Genomic DNA, 25,568 nt, shown 5'->3' with positions numbered 1-25,568 from the left:
ACTTAATCCACAGCTCAAACAGAGCAGCTGGAAAAGGGCCAAATTCCCCTTCTGCAAAGCTCCACAGATCCTATCCTGAACTAAATTGCCCTCGAAACTGATTCTGTTTAGCACAATGCACAAAGAAAAAAAAAAAAGGCAAAAAAAAAGGGAAAAAAAAAAGGCAAAAAACCAAAAGGCAAAAAAACAAACCAGGCAAGAATCCTCTTTCTGGGCAGTAATCCTTCCCTTGATTTACCCAGGGCACATGCAACTGGCTTCTGTCCCAAAGAAAACTCATTGACTTCTCCAGGAACTAAGGAACGTCTTGGGGAAAAAAAAAAAACAACAGAAAGTCAGCAGTCTCCTGACAGCGAGTCAGCATTTTTGATGGATATGAGGATCTCCCTGTTTACATGGAAGGCAACGCTGACAGCACCACACAGGGGTTCAATCCTGCTGTGGGCAATTGCCTATTACCATGCAAAACATGTAATTAATTAATGCAAATTTTCCAGAGCTGACAGGACACAGATTGAGCTTTTCTGAGGGGAAGACTGACAGGGAAGCAGCAGCTTTAGCAACCTACTTGAGGGGAGGCTGCTCTGTTTTCTTTTCACTTCAGCTAAACCTGTGAGTATCTCCTCCCAGTTTGAAAAAAAATCACCAGAAACAATAGGAGGAAAGAAAACCCGTATCTGTCAAGACTACTTATAAAGAGAGAAAAATAGGATTCTTAACATTTTTTTTTTTAGGAGGTAAATACAACAATTCAGAGGATAAGCCAGTGAATAAAACCTTCTATTATGAGGGAAACATTTTGTCCATAGGGTGTTTTGGTGTCATTTAGTGACCTCATTCCCTAGATGAGACCCCTCAAATTCTGAATTAACCCTGTACACAACTATTCTGGGGATTAACACCAAAGATCTATCAAAACACATTTCCCTCCTTTGCATATCCACTGCTGGGACTTGATAATCTCTTCTGTCCTAAAGAAGACTGAATTATTTCAACATTAAGTTGGAGAGTTTTGCTTAGAAGTAAGGTCAGGTTAAACTTCGAATCTGTTTATACCTTCACGGAGCAAAATGAAATGGAGGGGATGGAGGAGCCTTCCACACCCGTATTTGGAGAGGGAGGGAAAGGATGACAGCCCAAAGCTTGCTCTGAGGATTTGGACAACAAGGCAGAATTAACAGCAGCAATCACAAGACCTAAGGAACAACAGGTGCCACAAACAGCACACAAAGCCCTGAGGACAGCACTGGAATTCTTTTGTGAGTAGAGGGGCAGGGCATACCCATCATCCAGGATTACCAGGACAGGGTGCACAAAGGTGTTTAAGTAACCTCCCAACAGGTTTAAACCACAGCTTTCCTCCTTCCAAACAGATTTTGTTGGATCCTCTTGCAAATCTCCTACGTCCAAGGGGTCCCTGCCAGTGCCTAGAGAAGCTGAGGGAGAGCACTTCACTCTTGCCAGCTCTGGTAGAACTGGGACATCACCTAAATGGATAGAGTTTGACATCCTTCCCACTGCCTCCAGGTCTGGATCACCGCAGAAGTCTTGGAGATGAACACAGCCAAGCAGCCTAAAGTACAACTGGAAGTGCTGTGCCAGGGTAATTCCATAGTCTGGCCACTCCAGAGCTGCCAGCACCACAATGAGCCTCTGTGGTGGCTCAGAGAAGCAGGAGTGGAAGGATGCACTGATTTAGCCTCATCCAGGTACAGCAAGAGTTCCTTCAGCACCAGGTCAGCCACAGAGGAAGAATTTCTGCTGTTTCAGACAGAGATCTCACCTCCTGCTGGGGAGGCTCCTGCCCTGCAAGCACACACAAGCCTGCAAGGGAAGTCATGCAAATGGGAGAGCTCAGGAACAAAACGAGCTACAAACCCACATTTCCATCAGATGCAAGGCTGCAAGAACAAGCTCAGAGTGGCAGCCCAGGGCTAAGAGATCTCTGAAGTTCATGGAATTTTCTACAGCCATCTCTTAGGGATGCAGCAATCACAGAGCTGTGTTTGATCACAGAGAAGATGTGCTGCAATTACTGCCAGCTCCTGCTAATGCCACTTATTAGTTTGGAAGATTTTATCAGAACATAGCTAAAATTGCTCATAATTGGCCAAACATGATATTTTTAAAACTGATGTTCCCAGCCTCAGATGGATCTTCTGTGAATTCCAGCACCTCATTTCCAGAGTAAGAACATCACAGTCACATTAAGTCAACAGAGGAATCCTTGATTTCCATGTGTTCAGAATCTGGTTTGGCCCTTGAGGAAACAGCTCCAGAAAGTCTGTGCTGTGATGGAAATAAAGTAATTAAGGGAGATTAAAGAGCATAATCCAGGCTCATTTCCCCAAAATCCTCTAAATATGGCTAGCATGGGATTAGCTATTCCTGAAGTTCTCCATGTAAGCAACAAGAGCCTGTTAGCAGATTGCCACAGGAAACTTGAATTGTTTCTTTACAGGGGAGAAGGAAATTTTGCTTTCACTGTGACAGATCTTTATCCTTGTTTGTATCATCATCCCGTGGGAGCTTTGATTTGAGTGCAGGGAAGGAGCCTGCCAAGGGAGACAGAGCTGATTTTCTAATTGAGCTTCATTTCTTTTTCAGCAGAGCTGGCTAAGAGGGGAAAAAAAAAAGAAAATGGAAAAGGAAAGATGACTACATTGCTTGGAGCCTCCTGTGATAGCCCCAGGGCTTTGCAGAGTACAAAAAGCTTTGGTCTGAAAGGGAGTTCAAAGCACTAGGAAACCCTCATTCCCTTTTTCACTCCCAATATCCAGTTCCCAGCACTGATTTGCCTCCAGCAGAGCAGAGCTGTGCCATGAGGGAACACACTCAGGGAGATCAGGGCATCCCTCAGCCCTTCCAGGATAATCACTGGAGCTGTATCTAGGTCAGAGTGGCCAAAGAGGCCTCTCTGATGCTTTTCTTTTTGGGCAGCTGGGTGAAGGAGAAGAGGACAAGGGCAGGAGTTAGTCCTCAGTTCAGGCAGGGGACTTGACTTTGTCAAGGAGAAGCCAGAATACAGAATCATGACAGTGGAAAAACAGGAAAAAGAGGCACTTGGATATTAAAAGTGACAACAGGAGACACAGGAGGGAGGCTTGGCACAAGGGTTTCAATGTGTGAATTCTGCATCTCTCAAAGAAACAGAGAGTGGAGGTACCCCAGAGCAGATCATGCACATGAGGAACAAGGGCATGGATTAAAACCCTACAGAACTCAAATGTCAAAGATTTTTTTCTTTAAATAGGATTTAGCTTTTATTCAAGCGAGATATAGTTGTGGAAACAACTGACAGCAACATATCCTAATGGGAATACAAACCCAACGGACTGATTTCCCAGGAAAAGACCTGTAAAAGAGTTACAGGGAGCAGCAGGACTCAGCAGTTTCCAGATGTGGAAGGTGAAATCTGTCCATTCCTGACCCAAAAATCAGCTGTACCTGGTTGGGCTGGGCCATTTGGCACCAAAACAAGCATGAAGGCAAGACAGACCCACTCCATCCCCCAAAGTCAATGACCATTTAGCCTCACTTCTGCTAAGTGGCAACTCAGAAAATGGAAACCAAGGCAGGATAATTAAAACTAATGGTGGTACGTGAGTGGAAATTACCACTCCTGTGGTAAAAGCACTCAACTGCAACAGACTGAGATCAAACAGGCCAGATCTGCTCCAGAGCAGAGATTGTTTCATGAGAAAAAGGTTTTTAAATTTTTTTAATAGGTCTGTGATAAGAATGTGTTGCTCAACTCAGAACAGCAGAAGAGTTGGTCTTAAATAGAAACCCATGACCCAGCCATGGCTTCACACTTGTTTTTGTTTAAAACCCAGAGAATTTAAGCATCTCCTTCCCAAAATGTGGTGGGAGATGTTATGGGAGCTCTGAAATAATGGTGCATTTTTCCTCCCCTTCGTAATAACCACCAGACAGGTTTCAGGCAGTGAATCAGCTTTGGATTCCTTCTGGGGAAAGCATCCGGAGAGATCCAGCCAAAGCATCTCCTCAGCTTTCCACAAGGATGAAACTGAAAATGGCCTTGGCTGACTTTTCCAGAGGAGAATTTGCAATGGACTGGGTGGGATCCCTGTAGGATGCATGAATTTGAGCACTTGAGTGAAGGGGATGAAGTCAAATCAAAGCTCATTGGCTGCATCTCTCCACCACCATCCTATCTCACACATCTTGGAGACAACAGCAGCTCCCCAACCCTGCAACCCCACTGTTCCCAAAGGATTGGGAAGCCACAAATGAATCCAAAGAGATCACTTACGTCTCATAGATGTGTCCACTCTCCACCCTCTCCTCCACATAGGCCAGGGCCCGGACGTGCATGGGGGAATGCGGGAAGGCCGCGTGGATCCAGGGCAGGCCGAAGACCGACAGCCCCGTGTTGATCAGCGCCACGAGCAGCAGGTCCCAGTGATAGGCTGTGCCCTTCACCAGCCTGGAACAAGGGGTTGGGGACAGCAGTTACACCTGGTGCAAACCCTACAGGCTGCCCTTGTTGAACACTCAAGTGTTCTCACTCACACACAGAGATTTCACACCTCTGGATTTACCGTCGGCACGGTGTGAACACTAAAGGTAGTGAAATGTGATGGTTTGCTCCCAAAGCTGTTGTCATCTGGAAAAAACAACTCTGAGTAGAAAGGCAGCCCACTAAAATAACAGCCCATAAAAACTTCATCAGCATTTTTCTCCTACATTTATTGCAGGGTCTACACAAAATCCACATGTGTGTTTGCTCACGGAGCCCACAGAGAGAGCGGATAAAATCCTGAGCATTTGTTGTCAAAGTACTGACACTGAAGTTTCTCATCTCTCTTGTTTGTAACCCTGATGTCTCTCCCTCCCCATGAGCAGAACACGTGCTTGGTATGCTGCAGTAATCCCCTAATTACGTAATTGCTACTGCATGATAAGAAAATGGGACAGGAATTCATTAAACTTCAGCTCCTCCTTGGTAGTCACAGAATCACGGAATGAATCACAGAATGGTTTGGGTTGGAAGGGACCTTGAAGATCATCCAGTTCCAACACCTTCCACTATCCCGGGTTGCTCCAAACCCCATCCTACCTGTCCTTGGACACTTCCAGGGATGGGACAGCTACAGCTTCTCTGGGGAACCCATTCCAAAGGGTTGGTAGCCAGCCAAGGAGATTTGCTCCTAAGTTCATTAAATGCTGCAGAGCCTCCCTGTTTCATTTTTTAGGGGATGGGGAATCTGACAGCCTTCACTGAGGAAGCTGAGCACACCCACTCTGCCAGGAGTGTGCAGAAAGCAGCACTGAGACTGAACTCACATCTACATTAACCTTGCCAATTTTTGCAAGGTCTGCCCCTTTCCTGAATATTCCCATCTGGTATCAACTGCTGACATATCATGAGTAAAGTTTAGAAAAAAGGCTGGGGAAGGATTCAGCTCTCAGACTTTAAACCCTCACTGAAAGGTCTAAGGCTGTACTTCTGCCGCTGCAGCACTTGACAGCTGAATCCTCTCTGGGCACCATCAGCTGAAAGGGAGCACCATTTAGATTTGTCAGTGCCACCCAAACAGACTCCATTCAACACCTCAGTACAGATCTGGAGCCAACCAAGATGCTCATGGACACGAGGCACATGGAGCTGGGAGAGTTGACCAAGCACATGAAGATCAAAGCCATTGTTTGGGCAGCAGAAACGCTGGGTGGGGCTCAGTTTTGGGACAAAAAGCCTGGTCCCACTGGGAGTGCCCCCCTCCACTGACTGAGGAGGCCGTGGGGTGACCGGGTCAGGTAGGTGTCTACCCTACAAAGCCTCTGGAAGGTGCTGGCAGGAAGGGTGGGATTGCAAACGCATTTCCTGCATTGGCTCACGCTTTGGAAACACGGCCCCTGCTCACGTGCTGCTTTCTCTGAGCAAAGGCACCTTCAGCACCCTCAGGGTCCTTGTTTGTTGTCCTGCCCATTCTTTTCAGAAGGCTTAAAAGACATCAACCTGTTGGAATGAATCCAGAGAAGGCACCGAGATGATCAGAGGGATGGAGCACCTCTGCTGTGAGGAAAGGCTGAGAGAATTGAGATTGTTCAGCCTGGAGAGGAGAAGGCTTTGGGGTGACCTAATTGCAGCCTTCCAGGACCTGAAAGGAGCTACAGGAAAGATGGAGAGAAACTTTACAAGGGCCTGGAGAGACAGGACAAGGGGGAATGGACTCAAACTGACAGAGTAGGTTTGGATGGGATATTAGAAAATAATTCCTCCCTGTGAGGGTGGGGAGGCCCTGGCACAGGGTGCCCAGAGAAGCTGTGGCTGCCTCTGGATCCCTGGAAGTGTCCAAGGCCAGCCTGGATGGGGATTGGAGCCACCTGGGATAGTGGAAGGTGTTGTGATGGCATCACAAACAGATGATGTAAAGCCCTAGTTTTTCCATCTCTAAAAATCCCTGCCCCACTACCTGATCAGCATCAGCTCAGCCCTGTACCAAGGCGCTGTGAAAAACACCCTGAAAAACTCCAAAGAATACTTTATATTCCTTAAAGACATTCTAGTGGAAAATACCAAAAGTTTAGAAGAAATTCATATTGGCCAAGAGATGACCCACTTACATACAGATTTATGCAACACTTAAAGGGATATAATAGAGATAAGAGGTGGTCAAGGAAACTAAATTAGTGTAGCTGAATTTGAGCTTGTCTCCTCTCTCCTAATGCTGTGTCACTCCAGCTACAACATGGAGAATGCTAATGGATATTATGCAAGGAGAGAACCCTCCCACGCATCACATTAGCAAAAAATCCTCGGAGACGTGGTAGTTTCCCTGGAAAAAAGTCATCCACGTTTGTTCTTGACATCACATCTGATTGCAGTTGGCACAAAACCATCAGAGGGAATATTTTAATAGTGCCACATCTCAAGTTTGCACATAAGTGAGCCTTATCAGACGTTGGACATATTGGTTTATTGCACTTCCACCTTTTTTCAGTTGGAATTTACTCCAAACACTCCTGATGCTCAGCTGCAGCACAGTGTGCTACAACATTTATGTAGGTCATTGACTCCTCATTTTCAACAAATTCTCTGTACTGCCAGTGCAGCGCAAGTGTCCACACGTCTCAGACACTCCCTAAATATCTTGAGGTGCATCCAAAGACCTCAAACCGTACAAAATATCCACTTCACATTCACTACACCACTTTTTGGCTCCCAAAACTCTTCCTGAAAAACGCTTTGGGAGTTTTAGGGGACAGATGATGGCGTTGAACAGAGGGTAAAGAAGAAACAGGTTGAGGTGATTGAGTTCGTTGAGGGTTTGTGGTTGTGGATCGCTGCCACAAAACTGACAGGAGTTAAGCAGCAGAGTTACATCCATCTGTGGCAACAGGAATTCCTAGAAACACATCCTGAATACATTTTCTGATGCTCAGATGAGCTTTGGACAAGCAGTGATGGTGACAAACCCAGGGACATCCCTCCAACACGGGGAAAAGCAGCACCAAAGGCCTTACCTGTTCTCCGGGGCGTTGGTGAGGGACGCAACAATGTTCTGCTCGATGAAGAAGAGCATGGAGAGGAGAAATCCCAGTCCCATGGCACTCATCACTGACCCGATGGACAGGGACTGCACGGGGGCCAGCACAAACAAGCTGTCAGAGGCATTGTAGTTAAATTTGGACACTGGAAAGAGGAGGGGAAGGATGTTAGGAGGCACCTTCGTGTCCAACCATCAACATTTTACCCACACCACGAACTACTGGGAAGCAAGCAGGAAAGCAGGCGTGATGTTCTGGCATGTGGGAGCCTGGAGGCCATGAAAGATGGGTCCATCTGGCTGGTTTGATTTATTTTTTTCCTCCATCCACTTAGGACTTGGCTGCCATCCTGATGGGACAGATCACTGCTAGTCCTAGCGAGGCATTACAGATATTTGAGGAAAACAAAAGAGGGAAACTTGTTTTCCACAGATGCGAGGTGTTTTTAGATGAGGAAACCTTATTTCTAACCAGCACCATAATGCTCAGCTCATCAACCCACAGAGGCATTTGAAAACCTCCTCATGTCCAACAAGCTGTGCAAGGCATTTTAGTATAAAATCTAAATCAAACCTCTGCTGCCACTGGAAGCAATCCATGGCTAGGGATAAATCACACATGGCCACGCATCATTTTGCAATCCAACTGGATGGAATGGCCATCCCAATTAAAAAAAAAAGCCATTTCTTATTTGTTTCCATACATTTCCTCACATCACCCGCTCACGTCACTGCAGGACAATGCAATTCCTGTCCCCATGATCGCTTCCTGATATGGAAAAGTTGATCTATCTGGCCAATGAATGGTGTCTCGTTTTTAGATTTCCTTGTGTAACTTAGAGCTGCCCAGATGCTCTGCACCATTTCACCTAAATTAGGAAAACAAACTGGACACAAAGAGGATAAACTGGGATGACCAACCCCATGTTGATATGACTGGCAACAACCCTTCCTGCCTGCTGATTACTCTGCCCTTTGTTCATCGCCAGGAATTGTTCATCTCCCCTATTGTGACACACACCTCAAACTCATTGAAAAGGCACATCTGGATAATTTTTCTTGCCCCAGCCTCATTTGATCAGGGTTTTGAATGACACAAGTCTAATGGTGAGGAAATCTGAGCTCTTGGTGGGAGGCACATGCAGTATTTGTGAAATTATATGGAAGAACTTCATTTTTTAGCAAAACCCTTCTAGGATTTCACTTCTCTCTTTCACAAGCCCTAGTACTTCAGAGAACAAAAACAGAACTTACTTTCAATTTCCTTGAAGATATAGGAACCCACAACAGAGAAGGTCAGGACTGAAATGGGTAAGGCACAGTCGGACAGGATTTCGCGTACCCTCGCATGCAAATATGGGCTGCAAAAAAGACAAAAAATTCCCATCAACACCCCACTGTCAGGACAACCACTCAATCCAGACAACATTAATGCTTGAACAAGGGAAAATTCAGTCCCATCTTGCACTGCTAAGGAGATACTTGGAGTGAAGAATTAGTCTTTCATTCAGCTTTAAATCTTCTGGAACCTATGGCCTTTGAAGGGCGATGAATGCATAAGCAAAACACAAAGAAACAAGAAAATAAGATGCAAACTAGAAAAAAAAAAGGCCTTCAAGCACCAATTTGTTCTCATTTCCACTTTAATTGCTTCCTGCATTTCAAAGGAAGAGTTTTAAGAGCAATAGGAGCAAACCCCAAATTACAGCTGGTGTTCGACTCCCAAGAGCACACTGAAGGTACATTCCCTTTAGACCTTCCTGCACCATCAGGAATTTCTGCCCAGCGAAGCGGTTCAATGCCTGTTTGGAGGGAGTTACAGGGGTCCCAACGTGAATTGGGAACCCAAAGCTTTTTTGGGAAGTCATTTGTGAGGCCAAACCTCACAAGAGGGAAGGGCATCATCCACTGAGCGAACATTTTGTCCTGCTGGGAATATTTCCAGGTGGCTCTGCCAAGTTCATCTCTGCCTTTGGCTTCCATCTGATTTTCCTGGGTTGCAGAATTAAGATCTGAGCTGTTAATGATTCCCTCACAGGGAACATGAAATAATCAGCAGTCTGAGCTCCAAAGAACTCACCTTTTCTTAAACTGATAGAGCGTGTGGCCGAGCCAAAGGGTTCCCAACATCAGCATGAGGCTGAGGACGGCGGTCTCACGCCCATAGTGCCCATCATGAGGGCAGGTCTGGTTCTCGCTCACTGAGGAGTTCATCAAGAACGTGGTGTTGATGCTGAGGCCTGGGATAGCATCAGCCCGTGTTTTTCCCGAGTAACTGTCTCCTGTGTGCCCGTGGTGGTAATATTTCTTAAAAACTGCACAAACAACCAACAGGCAAGCGTTAGCAGAGGAGTGTGACAATCAAAGCAACTAAAACAAAGTGGGTTTTTTGCTTGATCATGCAGCATTAATGTTCTGCTTCACCTGGTTTCTAGCTCTGCTTCTCAACCCAGCAGAAAGAAATCAGAGCTGTCGCTCTCAGGAAGCCAGCGCTTCATAAATTGATTTTTTCACTTATTTTAACAGCTAAGAGTTAAATGAATCCATAAAGCAACACTGTAAGGACTTCCAGGGCTAATTATGTGGTTTTGTTCCCAACACTGGAAGCACTGCTCTTAGATATACATATAAATATTTCTATATAGACACCTGCTTTCAGCAGCCTGGCAAACAAATTCCATCAGGGTTCTCTGGAAACACTGAGAGCAGCCAGGCTGCACAGATCCTTAAGTGGATTACACAGTGTACAGTAATTACTTTTCTTCCAAGGCTAGTTCAGATTTTAGAGATAAGTGTTGCTGATGTGCAAAACCTGGCAGAACATTTGAATTTACAATGCAAATTAGAGTTACAGAGCACCAGAAGTAAACCTGCATGAGCAAAACACTCCGTGAAGCCCCTGGGATTGTCCATAAATGTTTCAGATCAGCTTAAAGGCATCGATACAAGGAATGGACAGCTGTAAAGACCCTCTTGCTCTTGAGCATTTACTGTGTTCCCATTTCTATGGCACTGGCTGGCTCCAAGTGTATAAATACGGTTTTGGGATCATTTAACCTCTTTGGGGAACAACAGCCTGAGGAGTCACAAGGAGGAAGTAAAAGCAGGAGATGGGAATTGGGCTTTCCCACAGTATCTGCTCAGATGGCAACATGCAGCATCCACAATTTCCCTGGGAAATACAGGAGGATGGAAACCACCGCGCCAGAGCTTTGCAGTCCCTCTACCTTCCTTCATTTCAGTCCAAATACCCCTTCAAACTTTACACAGAGAACTTCAGGGCAAGACCACCCTCTCTAGACAGAAACACAGCCACCTGCAGCTTAGGTTCTGATGCACCTCCTAACATTTCCCTCACCCTCAAATAATAATCCAGGTTCTGAAAGCCTCAAACATTTCAGCTTTTCCATCTGCAGCGGCCACAGGGAAAGCAGGGAAGACAAATTAATTCTAAATATTTGAAAACAAACTTTGTACATCCTTGTGCAGCCCAACTGGTATTTGCAACCACCTTGAGTGGCCGAAGCCCAGGTTGTGTTACTGCTGGTTTGGAGCTCACCTCAGTGTAAAATGTCCTGAATTCAGCCATGAAGCCATTTTAAATGCAGTAATGATCTTTCTTATATCACCTTTAAAAGGATTTAAAGGTGATTTAAAAGGAGTCTGGGCATTCCACAAGTGGATGAGGGCAGCGTGGCACGTAGGCCACAAGAGACAAGACTGCCTCACATTCAGCACATCTGTACATAAATTTAGACATCACAGAAGGTTTACAGCTCAAAATTTAACCTCTCAGACTGCACCAAGAGCAGCCAGGAGTGAGGAGATCCCCTTAAAGCAGCAGAAAGGTTCCCCCAGCGAGGAGCAATCCCACCCTGACCCCGGTTAGCGCCACGTGTTCCCTATGGCATGCTACAGAAGAGGCTCTGCTCTCCTTTATTTCCTCCCTCCGTGCTCCAGCTGCCTCAGCCCTGGCAGGGCACACACACACCTGCTCTGCAAACAGGTAAATGGGGCCCAGGGCACTGCCAGGACCCACAGCCTGGCATAGAACAGGCTGTGGGAGGATTTGCACTTTCCAGCTCTGAATGCCAAAGGACGCTTTTGTCCTGACAAAAATGATTCTGGCAGCATTTCCTGGGAATCCACAGCTGGCCAGGGGGAAAAGCCTGCTCACCTTAAGTGCTACTGAGTCCTAGAGACACAGCTGTGAAACCAGCAGCACAAACCACCTGGGAACTGTGCAGAATGTATTTGCATTCCTCTGGATTAAGATCTGGACTGCAATGAGTAAGAAACAAGTGACTTTGTTTTGTGTCTCGCAGATTTTCTCAAGCTCCCACACATGGCTGTATCACAGTAACGTATTTAGGGCTGGGTTATATTGCAATAATGTATTTAGGGCTGATCTTTGGTGCCCTGTGCTCAGCTTGACTACATCGCTGCACGCTCCATCTCTGAGGCTGCAATTCAATTTATATGCACCAAACCAGGCAGGATTGCTCCAGCCCCTCCTGGATAGAGGAAAAAACCTTGCTTTACTCTTGTATTTTAATTAAAGTAATGAGAATACGCCAAGATGGAGAGTGGAGACCTTTATCCCATACCACCTTGCTGGGAAGGATTTGATTCCTGAGCATTTAGAGTTTGTTTTCACACCAGAGCTCAGTGAACCTCACTGCCAACATTCAGAGAGAGCAGTGGAACTGGCGGTGCCCTGGCTGAGGCTGAGCCCTTCTCCAGCCTCCAACAACACGAGCTGGCTTTGTTTTCCTCTGCCTGGCTCACCACCATTTCCTGCCCAGTGCAGATGTCAAGATCAAACAAACACAGCCTCGGTGGCCAGGCCAGGCAGCAAAAACAAAGTGTCACCGGGACAGCGCGAACGTTCAGGGTTTTGGTGCCTCTGCGGGGCAGGTCCCTCCCCCTCCTTTCCTGCATGTGTACCTTGCAAAAAATCACGGCTATGAACAGGCTGGGAAAACATCTGGGCAGAGGTGGCATTGTCCCCTGGCACTCAGGAAGCCCAGAGTTGCTGCCAGCTGGATAAGGCATTACCAGGAGGCTTTTAAACAGCATGGAGAAAAAAACAGCTTTCACTTCCTCCTGAACTGCTCAACTGAAATTTTGAGTGGGAGGAGGAGGTCGCAGCAGCAAACCATCACCTCCTCGAAAACAGGAGGGGAGGAACAAAGATGAGCCTGTGGCCATGAGTTGCACTGGTGTCGTGTTTTTAAATATGGGCTCTAAGAGAGTTTAGGATAAAGGCTGTGCCTGCCAGCACCGCTGCCCTCCTGCATCTGGAAACAGCTTTGGTCCCATCTGTGGATGCCCTGAATGCTCCCAAATGCAGCTGAACCAACATGAGCTGGCAAAGGAGTGTTGGTGTGACTTTATTACCATCATTCCTATAAATTCATCCCTTCACAGTACAAAGAGAATTCAACTGGTTCTCTCATCACACCTAAAATCACAGAATGGTTTGGGTTGAAGGGACCTTAAAGATCATCTCATTCCACCCTCTGCCATGGGCAGGGACACCTTCCACTAGCCCAGGTGGATCCAAGCTCTGTCCAACCTGGCCTTGGACACTTCCAGGGATCCAGGGGCAGCCACAGCTTCTCTGGGCACCCTGTGCCAGGGCCTCCCCACCCTCTGAGGGAAGAATTTCTCCCTAATATCCAATTGAAACCTGGTTTCTGTCAGTAAGGCCACTGCCCCTTGTCTTACAGGATCTTCTCCTGTTCCCACTGCAATACTCCAAGGATTTACTGCCATATTCCTGAAACTCTGGCAGACACGGATGCTTCCTGCACTTTTGACCTGCACCCCACACCCCTGCTATGGGAGATCAGCCCTGAGCTACAAAAAATTTGTGAATATTTGCTGATTTTTACAGAGCAGCTGAATGTTCTGTTGAGGACCACCTGAGTGCCACAAGGAGACTGTCCCACACCCCCAGGACAGGGCACTGAGCAAAGCTCACAGCCACAGAGTCAATGACTATCCCAGAACAGCTTCTCCCTCACCAAGCTCTAAGCAGGATATTTAAAAGATGCAGGTGATCTGCAGAGGGAAAAACCCCTCTGATTGCACAATCAAAGCACACAAGGCAAATCAAGGATTCCCAGTGAAGTGAGAAAGTGTCTCACTTCAAATTGCTCTGCAGTGTCAAATCTCTTGGAAAGCATTCCCCTGCAAGCTTGAGTGTCTGAAAAACAAGGAGTGTGCTTGGGTATATCCTGAAGGATTTCAAAGGATGGCCCAAACTTTGGGATGTTGGACAACAGGTCATAAAAATCAAGGAATGGGGTATTGGCCAATTCCTCACTGGGATGAACAGAAAGGCTGCCACTCACAAGGTATTTCTGCTACCATGATTCACCTTCTCAAACACCTCCTACCAGTCCTGGTGGGGAGGGAGAGAAGTGTCAGAGGAATTTGTAAACCCCAAGGCTCTTCACTGAGATTTAGAGTTTAACCCAGAAATAGGAAAACCAAGTGGCTGGAAAGGGCAGAGGAGCTTCAGGAACATGCTGGAGGCACTGCAGTCCTTGTACTGCCATTAAAGAAATGTCTCAGAGCTCAGGGAAAACCAGGAAATCTCAACCCACCTTTCAACTCCCCTCCACAGAGTTTGGACAATATGTCAAGGAAAAAGGACTACATACACTGCATTTAAATTGGACTCTTTTTTTTGCCAGGACCATGAAAAGCAGCCTGGTATCAGGAGAAGGCTCTCACATCAATAACGTCATGCTTTGCCCATCTGGTGAAAATTTAGAAACCAATTCTGTCTGAACCAACTGAAATTAGAGCTGCTGAAAATTCTGCACACCCAGGTAAACTGCTGACAAAGGGCTGCTTCCATCTCACACACTGATTTTCTTTTTTCCCCTGGGGACTTTGAACGAACACCGAACAAGCAAACATCACACGTTTTTGCAGCCCTGTGCTTGCTTTTGACAAGGCAGCAAAGCAGAGATCTGCTCTGAAAAACACTGTTGCAAGACTTACCTTTAATAATGCCTTTGATGGCATCGAGCACAAATGTGATGGATATAAAAAGTGCAATTATTTCTTCTGTTGACCTGTGGAAAAAGCCCAGGAATTAACAGCGCTGCATTCAACTCTGTTCAAAGAAAAAGCAGCATGTTCATCAATTTACATGAAAATATACCAATTTGAGTTAGGCTCCAACTTAGAAACAAAACCCAGCCAATCAGAGAACTTCTTTCAAGCTGGAACAATAAACCAAAATGATACTTGCCTCATCTCACAAAACACATTTTGCAGCAAGTTTGTAATTAAGGAGCTTGTGGAATGTGTAATTTTTTCATTTGAAGAACAATCAGATCAAAATACGACTTCTTGCAAATAGCTACCTTTTAAAGAGCTTCATCAGAAGGCTGAAATTAAAGAGGGAGTAGATCACAAGGAAAAAGCTGTTCCACAGCCCAATCCAGGCATAGAAAGCGCTGAAATCCAAGTTGTAGTCGTCACAGATTCCTCGGATGACTGCAAAAGTGAAGCATTCACGTGTCACAATCAACTCCTGTCACTGCCACCCAGTGATTCCCATCTGCTCCGTGCCAAAAAGAACCCATTTCAAGACTTCACCCCAACACATTTATTACAGATACCATTAAATCCATATTCCTGCACTTCCAGAGGGACACAGGATCAACACAAACTGTTCTCCCCTTCCACCACTAGAAATGGGGAGAGACACTTGGAAAAATATTCTCCCCCCCTGCTCAAAGCATTTTTCCTATGGATTGAGGTCACAAAAACTGTTGGAATTTGCTCTTGCTGATACTTTGAGATGCTGTTGAGCAAGGGGTCTCCTAGCTGCTCTTTCCAGCTGGTCATAGCCCATCCTCTGATTATCCCTACACTGAGCTTGTTCCCTTGCTTGACTCTCTTTCACTAAGACCAGCTTGTAGTACCTGAAAAGCTGCTGATCACACTTTAAAACATCAATTTAAAAAAAAACCCTCAACAAACTAACCCAAAAAAAAACTTAGTCACAAGCTGGTTAAGTGCAGCCACATGAGAAAACCAAGATTTTCTCACTGAAGCTGAAGAAATGCTTATTTTCATGAAGTTTTTTCGCTGCAAAATGATTTCTTTAGAAAAACAACTTGAAGTAAACCAGGGGTTGGTCTCGATGATCCCTGTGGGTCCCTTCTAACTCAGGATATTTTGATTCTGATGGTGATGGAAAGGGGAGGAATTTGATTCAGGTTTTGGAGAATCCCAGAACATCCTGAACTGGACGGGCCCCACCAGGATCATCGATCCAACTCCTGGCCCTGCACAGGACACCCCAACAACCTCATGATGTGTCTGAGAGCCTTGTCCAAGCGTTCCTTGGCTTTGTGCCCTGTCACTTCCCTGGGGAGCCTGTTCCAGCACCCCACCACTGTCTGGGGGGAGAACCTTTCCCTGATAGCAGCCCTGAAATATCCATTTATCTAACAAATACAACTCAAGCTCTGCCAGGACTGCAAAGCTCTCACAGGAAGTTGCAACCCCTCAATCCCCTGGTGCAAACCTGTAGCTGACTCACCATTGATGTAGAGGGCCAAGGGAGCTGTGGTCAGGAGCACAACGAGGGGCTGCCCCGAGAAGAGGGCGTAGAGCAGCCCTCCAATGCACTGCCCAAAGATTGTCTTCCGCACATCTGGAATTGGGGAGGATGGAAACAAAACCAGGGATTTGGGTCAATCCCCCCCTGCTCCAGGAGCATTCACAGGGCAGAGAAACCAACCACTTAGGAGTAAGAGAAATGTTTTCAAGGGTACAGAGGTAACACTGTGAAATCAAAAAGTGAGCCTTTATTTGTACCCACAGTTTAGGCTTCCAGATGTTCAGCTAATTGGTGGACTCTGGGATTTTTTCTGTGTATTGTTATGTTTTATATATACATTTTAAATATATTTATTTTATTTTAAACAGCTATAAGACATAACCAGTGCTTGTGGAGGCCTTCAGGGCAGGATTTGAACAGTGACAGCAGCATGAACTACTTCTACAGCTGGGAGAAAGGATGATGTTTAGCTCTGTCCTGGGGGTTTGAATATAGGCAATCAAATCCAGGTCAAAAGCACAGGAGTTTGTACCAGGAAAAATGTGCAAATAATTACATTAAGTCAGCATAATTCAAAAATACAGTAGCATACATCAGTATCAGTCCAAGTCAGATGACACAACCCAAAGCAGTGTTCATTTTTTCTGGTTTTCTATAAAAGTCATGAACTTAATTAGAAAAAATATCTTTCAGTCGTGGTTTTGGGTTTGTTTTCCCCCCCATAAATAAAAACTATCAGAATTTTCTGTGCCCAGAACTACATTTGGAATACGTGGAATCAAATGCACAAAATCAGATGCACAAAGTAAATTTAAGAAGCACAGAAGAGATGAACTCACCAATAGCTCCTCGGGTATTTTCATCATTGAGGGACCCGAAGGCAATGGATGGAAGGAGGCAGGCAAAGTACAGAAAGATCATAGTTGTGATGTATTTTCCTATCGCTTTGTTGTTCCCAATAATACCTGGGGCAAACCACAACACAAATCATGTTGGTAAAGCACTGAAAGCCTCCTCACATCAGCCACAGGCACCATCAGTTCTTTTCACGTTGAGAAAAAGTAGAAATTCAGTCCCCACTTCGAACATGTAACGGAATTGTTAACATCTGATTTCTCACAGCCACGCTTTTGTTCACCTGGGACCAGAAGTAGCACCAAAACTGCCACCAGACATTTCTGACATCATCAAAACAGGAAACACAAGAAGCCTTTCGCTCAGTTTTGCCATTCCCCAAAGCTTGGAAGAGGATCAAGGCAGAAACTGTAAGTTTAGGGTTCACAAATGCCCACCCCCTGCCTTTTTCATATCAACTTCAGATATTCTGCACTGTCCCCCGAATGAGCTTCATGATGATCTCTTGTCTTGGGCAGGAAAAGGTGAAGCACTTCATTTTTCCCTAGACAGAAGCCTAAGGCTGTAGGTTTGAATCAATAATATGCCACCCTGAGCCAAAAAGTGGCAGCAGGACACAAAAACAAACAGCCCCAGAGGTCAGGAATGGCTACACTGAGATTTGCTTTAACAGGCCCTGCTGGAAGAACAGCCTCTCTCTTTCCATCCACTCACCCCTCTCGTCTCCATCGGAAAAAACACACCAGGCCAAAACACAAAGCAGCCAGAAAGAGAATTAAAGTGTCAGAATATGAATTTAAGAGCCTCTGAAGTAGCTTCCCTTCCCTTTCCTGTTTTCAGGCTGATGTGTGATATGAGCTCACTGGGGATGCACAGGAGAAAGGATGAGATGACAACAGCTGATATTGCTCCAGGAGAACACAAGTTTTTCCACAGAACAGAAAGGACGCACTGGAGAAAGTCTCCTCAGCCTTCAGCCTGCCTGTGCCACCATCCTTGATGGTGCTCTTCCTCTCAGACAGCTGGAAGAGCTTGGAGCTGCCCAATTCCCCTTCTGGAAGGCTCCAGAGCAGAGAATTCCCACACAGCCATCTGCCCCGAGTTCCCAAACACTGACCTAAGCTTTTGCAGCATCAGTCCCTTGCTGAGAGAGGTAAAATCCAATGAGTTGGATCAGATAAGGGAGGGCTTGGCTTTAGAGGTTATTGGTGCCACACTGAAAATCTCTATCACTGCAATGAAAAGAACAAAAATCTCTCAATGACTTTGGGATCTTATCTAACATCTGCTTTCTGCACCATTTGCAGGGCAGAGATAAGGATGGGAGGAGGATGTAAAAACCCAGAAATCCAAGGTGATGTGCAATGGACAGGCAGCCACGCGAATAAAGGACACCTTGTGAGGTGCCTGCTTGCAGACAGGAGAGGAACAGACACAAACAGCACTTCTGAGGCTCAGCATCCTCAAACTCCAGGCTAAAACCCGACAAGAGACATCTCAAGCATGCAAATATGAGCTTGACCTTTCGGGAGTCATCGGACCAGCTGTTCCCAGGCAAATTCCTTTCAATTTATTGGGAAGATTCAGAAACCACAGGTCACATTCCTGACCACTCCTGGCAACCCAAAGGGCCTGGAATTTAATTCTCACAGATGAAGACTTCCCATGATCCCGAGTCCAATAGCTGCAGGCTCCTACCTCACACTCCAAACTGCCTGAGACCTTTAGAGAAAAGGAAGGATTTGGCAGGACAAACAGGACTGAGGGGTGGTTCCATAAATAGACACAGCCACACCCTGGTTCAGAGGATTCTCTGTCACTCCAAAATACTGCTTTTTGGGCAAGGGAGTCCTTCCAATATGAAAGGTCACGGGCAAAAATGCCTGGAAGCTCTGAAATAATTTCTGAAAGTTCAACCAGGTCAAGAGAAGCAAATAATACCTGTTTTTAAAAGGTACAGGTAGTTAAACAGTAGGATGAGAAGGCAGAAGGAGGAAGCCTTGAAGGGCATCACAAAAGCTCATTTTCAGTCTCAGTCCTGGCAAAGGAGCCCTTGCTGGTCATGGAGCTCCTTATGCAACGTAAAGACTTGGCCTCAAGCTGTACCAGGGGAGGTTCAGTAGGACATCAGGAGGAATTTCCTCATGGAAAGGGTTGTTAAACACTGGAATGGGCTGCCCAGGGAGGCAGTGAGTGCCCATCTCTGGAGGTGTCCAAGGAAGGACTGGAGGTGGCACTCAGTGCTCTGGGCTGGGTGACAAGGTGGGGATTGGGCACAGCTTGGACTCAATCTTGGAGGTTTTTTCCAGCTTCAATGATTCTGTGATTCATAATGGCTGGGTCCAAGACTTCCAGCACTTTCTTTAATTCATAATCATCCAGGTAAGATTCTAGGATCAAGAATCCTTCTGGTGGGCAGCAAAATTCACTTTGTAATGGAGACAATAATTACACCAGATGAAACACACTCCTTCCCCAAGCTGATTGCTCACTCTTTAATTGCAGTCATGACCAAACACTGCCTCTCCTTGTACAGATCCGCCTGCCACAGACACTGAAATCCAGCATTAACCACGATTTACCTTTCTGCCTTTTTAAAGCCAACATCTGGCGAGCATTTTCAGGATGTTTTGCAGCCCATGGCTTCATTCAGAAGAAGGTGGGCTGCTTTATGATGGCATTTCATCTGTGACAGGCTCATAAAGCCACTGACAAAGGTGTCACTCCACCTGCACCATGTAAATTCATAGCAGCAAATCAACTCTCGGTCCAGCTGTGGAATGTGAGTAGCTGACTGTTACAGGAGCAATCCCCTGAAATTGAGGCACAGCCACACACTGGAATGGGAAGCAATTATGTTCATCAGCGTGACAGTTCCATTTTACCTGTCTGGATTTCTGAGAAGGCACAGTTTGTACAGACAAGGTTACAGTTTCAGGGGAAACAGCAGCAATTCTGGCCTCACTTTGCTTGGGATTCCACAGCAGTAAGCTAACGACCAGCAGCGCCACAAACTGGGTTTACAGCTCCTTAAGTGCACTAATTGCACATTTACTAAATCAAAATCACAAATGATGGACATTCTCTGAACTGGCTGTTAATGTTCCTTCCCAATTCTCTGAAATATCCCACGCAAAGGAAGTTTAATTACACTGACCTGGAGCTCAGCAGCAAGGATGAGTCTATGAAAGCCCTGATTTAAAAAAAAAAATAATTGCTTTTTAATACTAAAAACACTGCAAAACCCAGAATTACAAGCTTCTCCTAATGCCCTCAAGCTGGGCTTTCCTTTATGGGATGGCTGCTGGACTCTGCCCAATGTTGTGAAGATGAAGCTTCCTTGAAGTCCTGTGAAGAGCAAATCATGGAACGAGTGGGACTAAGAACTTAACTGGAAAAGGAAATCCACTCCAGGAGTTTGGAGCAGAAGCCAAGCATATGCAGAGAGCTGAGAGGCATGAAAAATCAGATCAAGGCCCAGGCCTTTCCCTTCCCATCCTGCTTCCTTCAGCCCACTTCCCAGGAAATCCTGGGTCTCTTGGAAGGAAACATCCACAGACAAAACACGATGCTTTTCTGCATTTTTAGAACATTCCCATCCACCACTGACACAAAGAGACCCCAAAGCAACCCAGGCTGGATGTTTCGGGGAATCATGACAAGTTCAGGATGTTAAACTTTGGTACCCAGGTGATATTTAGGGATGAAGGCTGCAGAGTGATGCAGAAGCTCCCTCATATCTGATCTAGGGAGGGAGAGGCATGGAAAAGAACGGGAAAAGCCTCTCTGCAACCCCTGTATTCCCCCTCCTTCCTCAGGAATGCAATCCTGCCAGACAAGGTGGCCAAGGCAGGAAAGCTGATGAGGATTTGGCACATGTCAAAGCCAATCCATGGTCAACGTTTCAGCTCTGAGTTCAGATCAAGGTTTAAGCTCTGAGCTCCCTTAGACAGCCAGTGAGACAGAAGCTCTCTTTCAAATCCCATTTTTCCAATGTTTTCAAGCCTTCCATCCAAGCATGCCCACACTGCAGGGAGCTTTGGGGATCTCCCTCCTGCAAAACACCACAGTAAATCCCAAGGATGCTGCCAGCACACCTCAGGAGCTGGTTAGGGACCCTCTGCAGGACCAAGGACAGGGAGAAATCCACACTTCCAGCTGAACTACCCACCTACCACAGCCATGTACCAAAGACAAAGGCCCAGAAAAACAGGGAGAAAGAGAATAAGCCTCAGTCCTCTGCTTTTGCCTTTGTTTTCCCTCCCCAGGAGGTGAAGGGATATGGATTATGTAAGAACACAGCATCAAAGCTCACCATAAAAATCTCAGGCACCTCAAATTTCCCACTGGGCACTGCATTTGTGTTTGTTCTCTGGGTTGTACCAGAAAATAATGCTGAAGAATGAGGACAGCAATTTTAGGAGCTTCAGAAATCTTGTATCTGAGTCCAGGCAGAATCCCCTCCTTCATTCAAACCAGCCTCAATATAAAGAAATTTCTCGAAGCTCCTACAGTTTGAGTCTTAAAGGGTAATAAAAATGACACACAAGTGCTTTGAGCCTATTTGACAGGATCAGGATGAAGTTGAGTCACTCTGTTTTTTAAGATAGAGTCCTACACACAAAGGTGACAGTCACATGCCAAATGGAGTAAATTCCAGTTTAAAGGAAAACTACAGGTGTTCTCAGGCTCAGCATAACCCAGTTATTCATCTTCAGATGCTCCTGCTGGAAGACATCTATTACAAGCCATCTTTATCACTAAAATCCTGAAGCAAAAGTTCAGAAAACTCTTCCTTGATCCTTGGAGATGGGAATTGGGCTTTCCCACATGATTCAGTAAAATGCACAAGACTTTGCCACAAAACAAAGTCGACGAGTTCCTAATCTGGAGTAAAAGGGGGGAAAAAAATAACAGAGAAAGACTATTCCTTTAAGGATAATTTGTGCAGTGTGTGAATAACACCAATCCCACAAAACTCCAACTGGCCCAAGATTTGCTGGTCCTACAAAAACCTCATTATTTATCACCCTGCCCTTGATGGGTTTATCTGTCTAACCCCAAACCCTGGGATGCTTCTCAGATTGAGGATTTAGAGACTCCAACCACTCAAAACCCAGAATCTTTGTAATTCAGAGCTCTTTGATGGTGCCCATGTGGCTGTCTGGAGCACAGATACTTGGATAGTTCAAATCCCTCATGCTCTGATGCACCACTGCTCTGAGATGCTCCAGGAATTCCACATTCCTGATCACCTTTGGTCTCAGTGGTTTATGGCAGATGCTTCATGCTCCATCTGCTTTTCATTTCAAGCAGCTCCTTAAAGAATTCATCCTCATTTCTGGTTTCTGGGAAGAAATGGCCATACAAATTCACAGTGTTTTTTGGAAAAACCCCTTTTCCCCATATCCTATTGAAAGGGCTCAACTGCTCCTAAGGTGAGAACCTCCCATTTGGGCTGAAGTAGTTCTGGAGTTTCACTGGGCTCTTTTCTGCTCTTTTTCACTCTCCAGAAGATGTGTAACAAAACACTGACACTTTTTAATCTGTAGGTGCATTTTATCCCAATTTTATGCCCATTCTCTACATCGTTGTATGCAAAGTTTGCAGAGCTTACAGCCCTGAGCCTAGGGCTGAAGCAGCACCCACGGGGTCATCTGGATGCAATCAGAGCCACAACATGGCCCCTGAAGTGGGTTCCCAAATCTGCTGATGGCTGGAATTGGCTGCAGGACCAAAATCTGATGGTTTTGTGCCTGCTGTGCTCAGACAGGCACAGCAGACACTGCTCTGTCTTGAGGCGAACAGGTCCCCACAAGGTGCTACTGCAGCAGTTCCCAAGGGCTTCAATATCCCTTTATCATGAAAATCAGCCCTTGACAGCTCCAGAAAGCAACAGCCAAAGGGATGAAGTGTCCAGATTTCGAGCTGAAATCCCCTGCCAGAGCTGATGCCAGTGATGCACATGCCAAAAATTAATGTTTCCGTTTTATCAGATTCCTTGCTGCTCCCCTGAAAATCATTTTATATCCCCCCTCCTCCTCAACACACCCTCAAATCCCCAGAGAAATCAGCATTAGCCCTCCCATCACACTGAGTCTCCTGAAAATAGTTTCATCCCTACAGTGACAAAGCACCTGGAGAAAGCAGCCAGCACTCAGCACCTGTGCTAAGCCAGCATCTCATCCACGTTCCTCTGCTGCTGGTGACCACGCTCGTGGGAAGGGAGTGAGGACACACATCCACAGCCTTGGCCATGCTTCTCTGGAGCTTAAGCTGCCTGTGAAAGGTGGCTTTGCAACAGGAGACTCTGAAAATTGGGGGTTTGGGTGGGAATCTTGGTTTTTTAATGCCTCATCCAAGGAAGATCACCCTCATCTCATGAGCCCTCACAGCACTCGTGCACTGAGGAAGGCTGGGACACAGGCTTGAGCTAAGGTGGATTTAACAGCAGGAAGGGATAAACTCCTGACTTATCTGATAAATCTCCAAGATTCTCCCTGCCTACACTTTAATTCTCTATTTTATCCAAACTTCCTGCGTATTATATTGAATATATTAACCAGCTCCCCAACAAGCTGCGAGAAACACGTTTTGATGTCAGCCTGGGGCTCTGTAATCCTGCTTTGCCCTGAAGATTCCTCCCAGCCTTCGTGAAAGTGAAAGTCTGCAAGTGAAAAAGGGAGAAAACAACTCTTAAAACCCCCAAGGCCACCGTGGGAGCTGCATCGAGCCCGAAAGCTGAGGCTCACTATAAACACTGTGTGCTGCTCCTGTGATCTGGCGGCAGCGGACGAGCCGTATCCTGTTTTTCACAACACCGGGCTGAAGTTACTGCAGCTCACATTTTGTTTAAGCATTCCCAACTCCCACAGCATCACTATAATTAGTGTTGAGCCGGCTTGCAGAGGCAGCAGAAAGGGCCTATCAGGCCAGTGCTGACTAATTAGATTGCAAGGAGTTGATCTGAGTCTACGCACGGCAATAATCGATCCATTTAATCACTGCTTAATAAAAATTAAAACCCTCACCCACGCACAGCCAGCACCTTCATTAAGGAAACGCTGCAGGAGCCTCATCTCTAGTGCTCCACGATGCCCATTCACAGGCTTTTGTCCACAGGCTTTTTAAACAAGGGACAGGAGAGCTGTTACACATATCAAAGCACACACCGAATGCACACTGTAAAGAGGACATCACATCACAAAAAAAAAATCCCAAATCGGGGCAGTGCTTCCATAAACACTGGCCAACGTACCATCGGTGAAGTCCAGCGCGTACACTGGGAATCTTCGTGCAATGTCATCAGAAATCCCCTTGCCAATATTGAGAAAGTCGCGCAGCTGAAGAAAGGAAGGAAGTGCTGTGTCAGTGTAAAGGCTCATGCATTGTTAAAGAGATTAAGCTCCTTATTCAACCCTGATAGGAGCGAGAGGGCTCGTTTTGAATAGGGCATTCAAATCCCATCTTGTCATGATAATAAAAATAAACTCACCGTGATTCAGTTTATATCCTCACAGCATTGTAAAAGAGAAAATCCCCCAGACCACCCTGTTTTCCTCCCTTCCTTCCCTTTTCCCCCTCCCATTCCTATCTGCATCCCTGGTTTTGCAGGTGAGGGAGCTGAAGATCCACTGGGAAGGATCAGACCTTGGGTGCCCTGAGGTTAAACACATCAGAGGTGCCTTTCCCACCCCTCCACACAACTTCTCCTTTAGATGCCAGCCCAAAAATTCCCATGAATCCACATAAAGCCTCTGAAAAAAGATCCCCAGCAAGTGCTTCTTCCTTGGCATTGCCACGGCAAAGGGAGACCTCAAAGAGACTGAGGGAATTCAGGCTGTCTGCATCTCAAGCTCCATCAACATGGAAAAAGCTTCAATAAATCCACATAACCCAGCCATATTTCTGCCCGTTAAAAGACAATAAAAACTCTGGGAAAGGATTCCAAAATCCAACATTTTGCCTTTTATTCCTAGTTCAGGGGCCTGCAAGGTGCAGTGGAATTGCTGATAGGATCTGCTGCTCACCACAGGCAATGAGGAGCTTGTCAGGAATATGACAGCTGCTATTGCCTCTCAGCCTCCCATTCCTCGCAACTCCTTCCTTATGGAAAGCACATGGACAGCGTCAGGGTAGGCAACACTTACAAATGAGGCACCTGCCAGCTTTTTCCCTATTATTCTCAGAGTACACAAGCCACTCTGAAAATCAAATGCACCTTTATGCAGTGATAACAACCCCAGCTGCCTCCACTAAAACATTTCATGTATTTGTTGCAGAATCAGACACAGAAGACTTACAACCTCTGCTAGGGAGTGTGAGGGGGGAAATAAAAATCAGAGACACAAAATTTACACCAACAGATCATCTCAAAGCAGCAGGGAGCTCTTCCTTCAGCTGGTTTATGTGGAAACTGATAAAAATGCTTGCTTTAGAAAGGACTTGACACTACAGGGCTCATTTAATAGACTACACACAGTTTTGCCTTCTCTCCTGGGACTCACCTGTTTGCAGCACCTGGAAGATCAGAACCACAAACAAAATAATGAAGGGAATCTTTTCCTTTAGAAGGAATACACTGGGCACAGCAAGCACTGGGGCTT

General features: G+C 46.0%; 1 protein-coding gene across 5 annotated transcripts in view; it reads right to left on the bottom strand.

Annotated features, from left to right (window-relative positions):
- The window catches only part of SLC4A11 (solute carrier family 4 member 11), a 93,889-nt gene that overhangs the window by 8,606 nt on the left and 59,715 nt on the right, over window positions 1-25,568 (bottom strand). For all 5 annotated transcript variants that reach the window (XM_048304159.1, XM_048304157.1, XM_048304158.1 and 2 more), the window contains 9 exons: window positions 24,221-24,305; window positions 16,947-17,072; window positions 16,087-16,200; window positions 14,900-15,032; window positions 14,532-14,605; window positions 9,595-9,829; window positions 8,769-8,875; window positions 7,492-7,660; window positions 4,277-4,450 (listed from right to left, as the gene is read on the bottom strand). In XM_048304159.1, coding sequence (XP_048160116.1) covers window positions 4,277-4,450; window positions 7,492-7,660; window positions 8,769-8,875; window positions 9,595-9,829; window positions 14,532-14,605; window positions 14,900-15,032; window positions 16,087-16,200; window positions 16,947-17,072; window positions 24,221-24,305 — 1,217 coding nt within the window. The remainder of the gene's footprint in view (window positions 1-4,276; window positions 4,451-7,491; window positions 7,661-8,768; window positions 8,876-9,594; window positions 9,830-14,531; window positions 14,606-14,899; window positions 15,033-16,086; window positions 16,201-16,946; window positions 17,073-24,220; window positions 24,306-25,568) is intronic.

The sequence above is a fragment of the Corvus hawaiiensis genome, chromosome 5, assembly GCF_020740725.1.
Source record: "Corvus hawaiiensis isolate bCorHaw1 chromosome 5, bCorHaw1.pri.cur, whole genome shotgun sequence".
NCBI lineage: Eukaryota > Metazoa > Chordata > Aves > Passeriformes > Corvidae > Corvus > Corvus hawaiiensis.
Note: the sequence above shows the minus strand (reverse complement) of the source record. Positions and strands in the feature narration are given on the sequence as shown.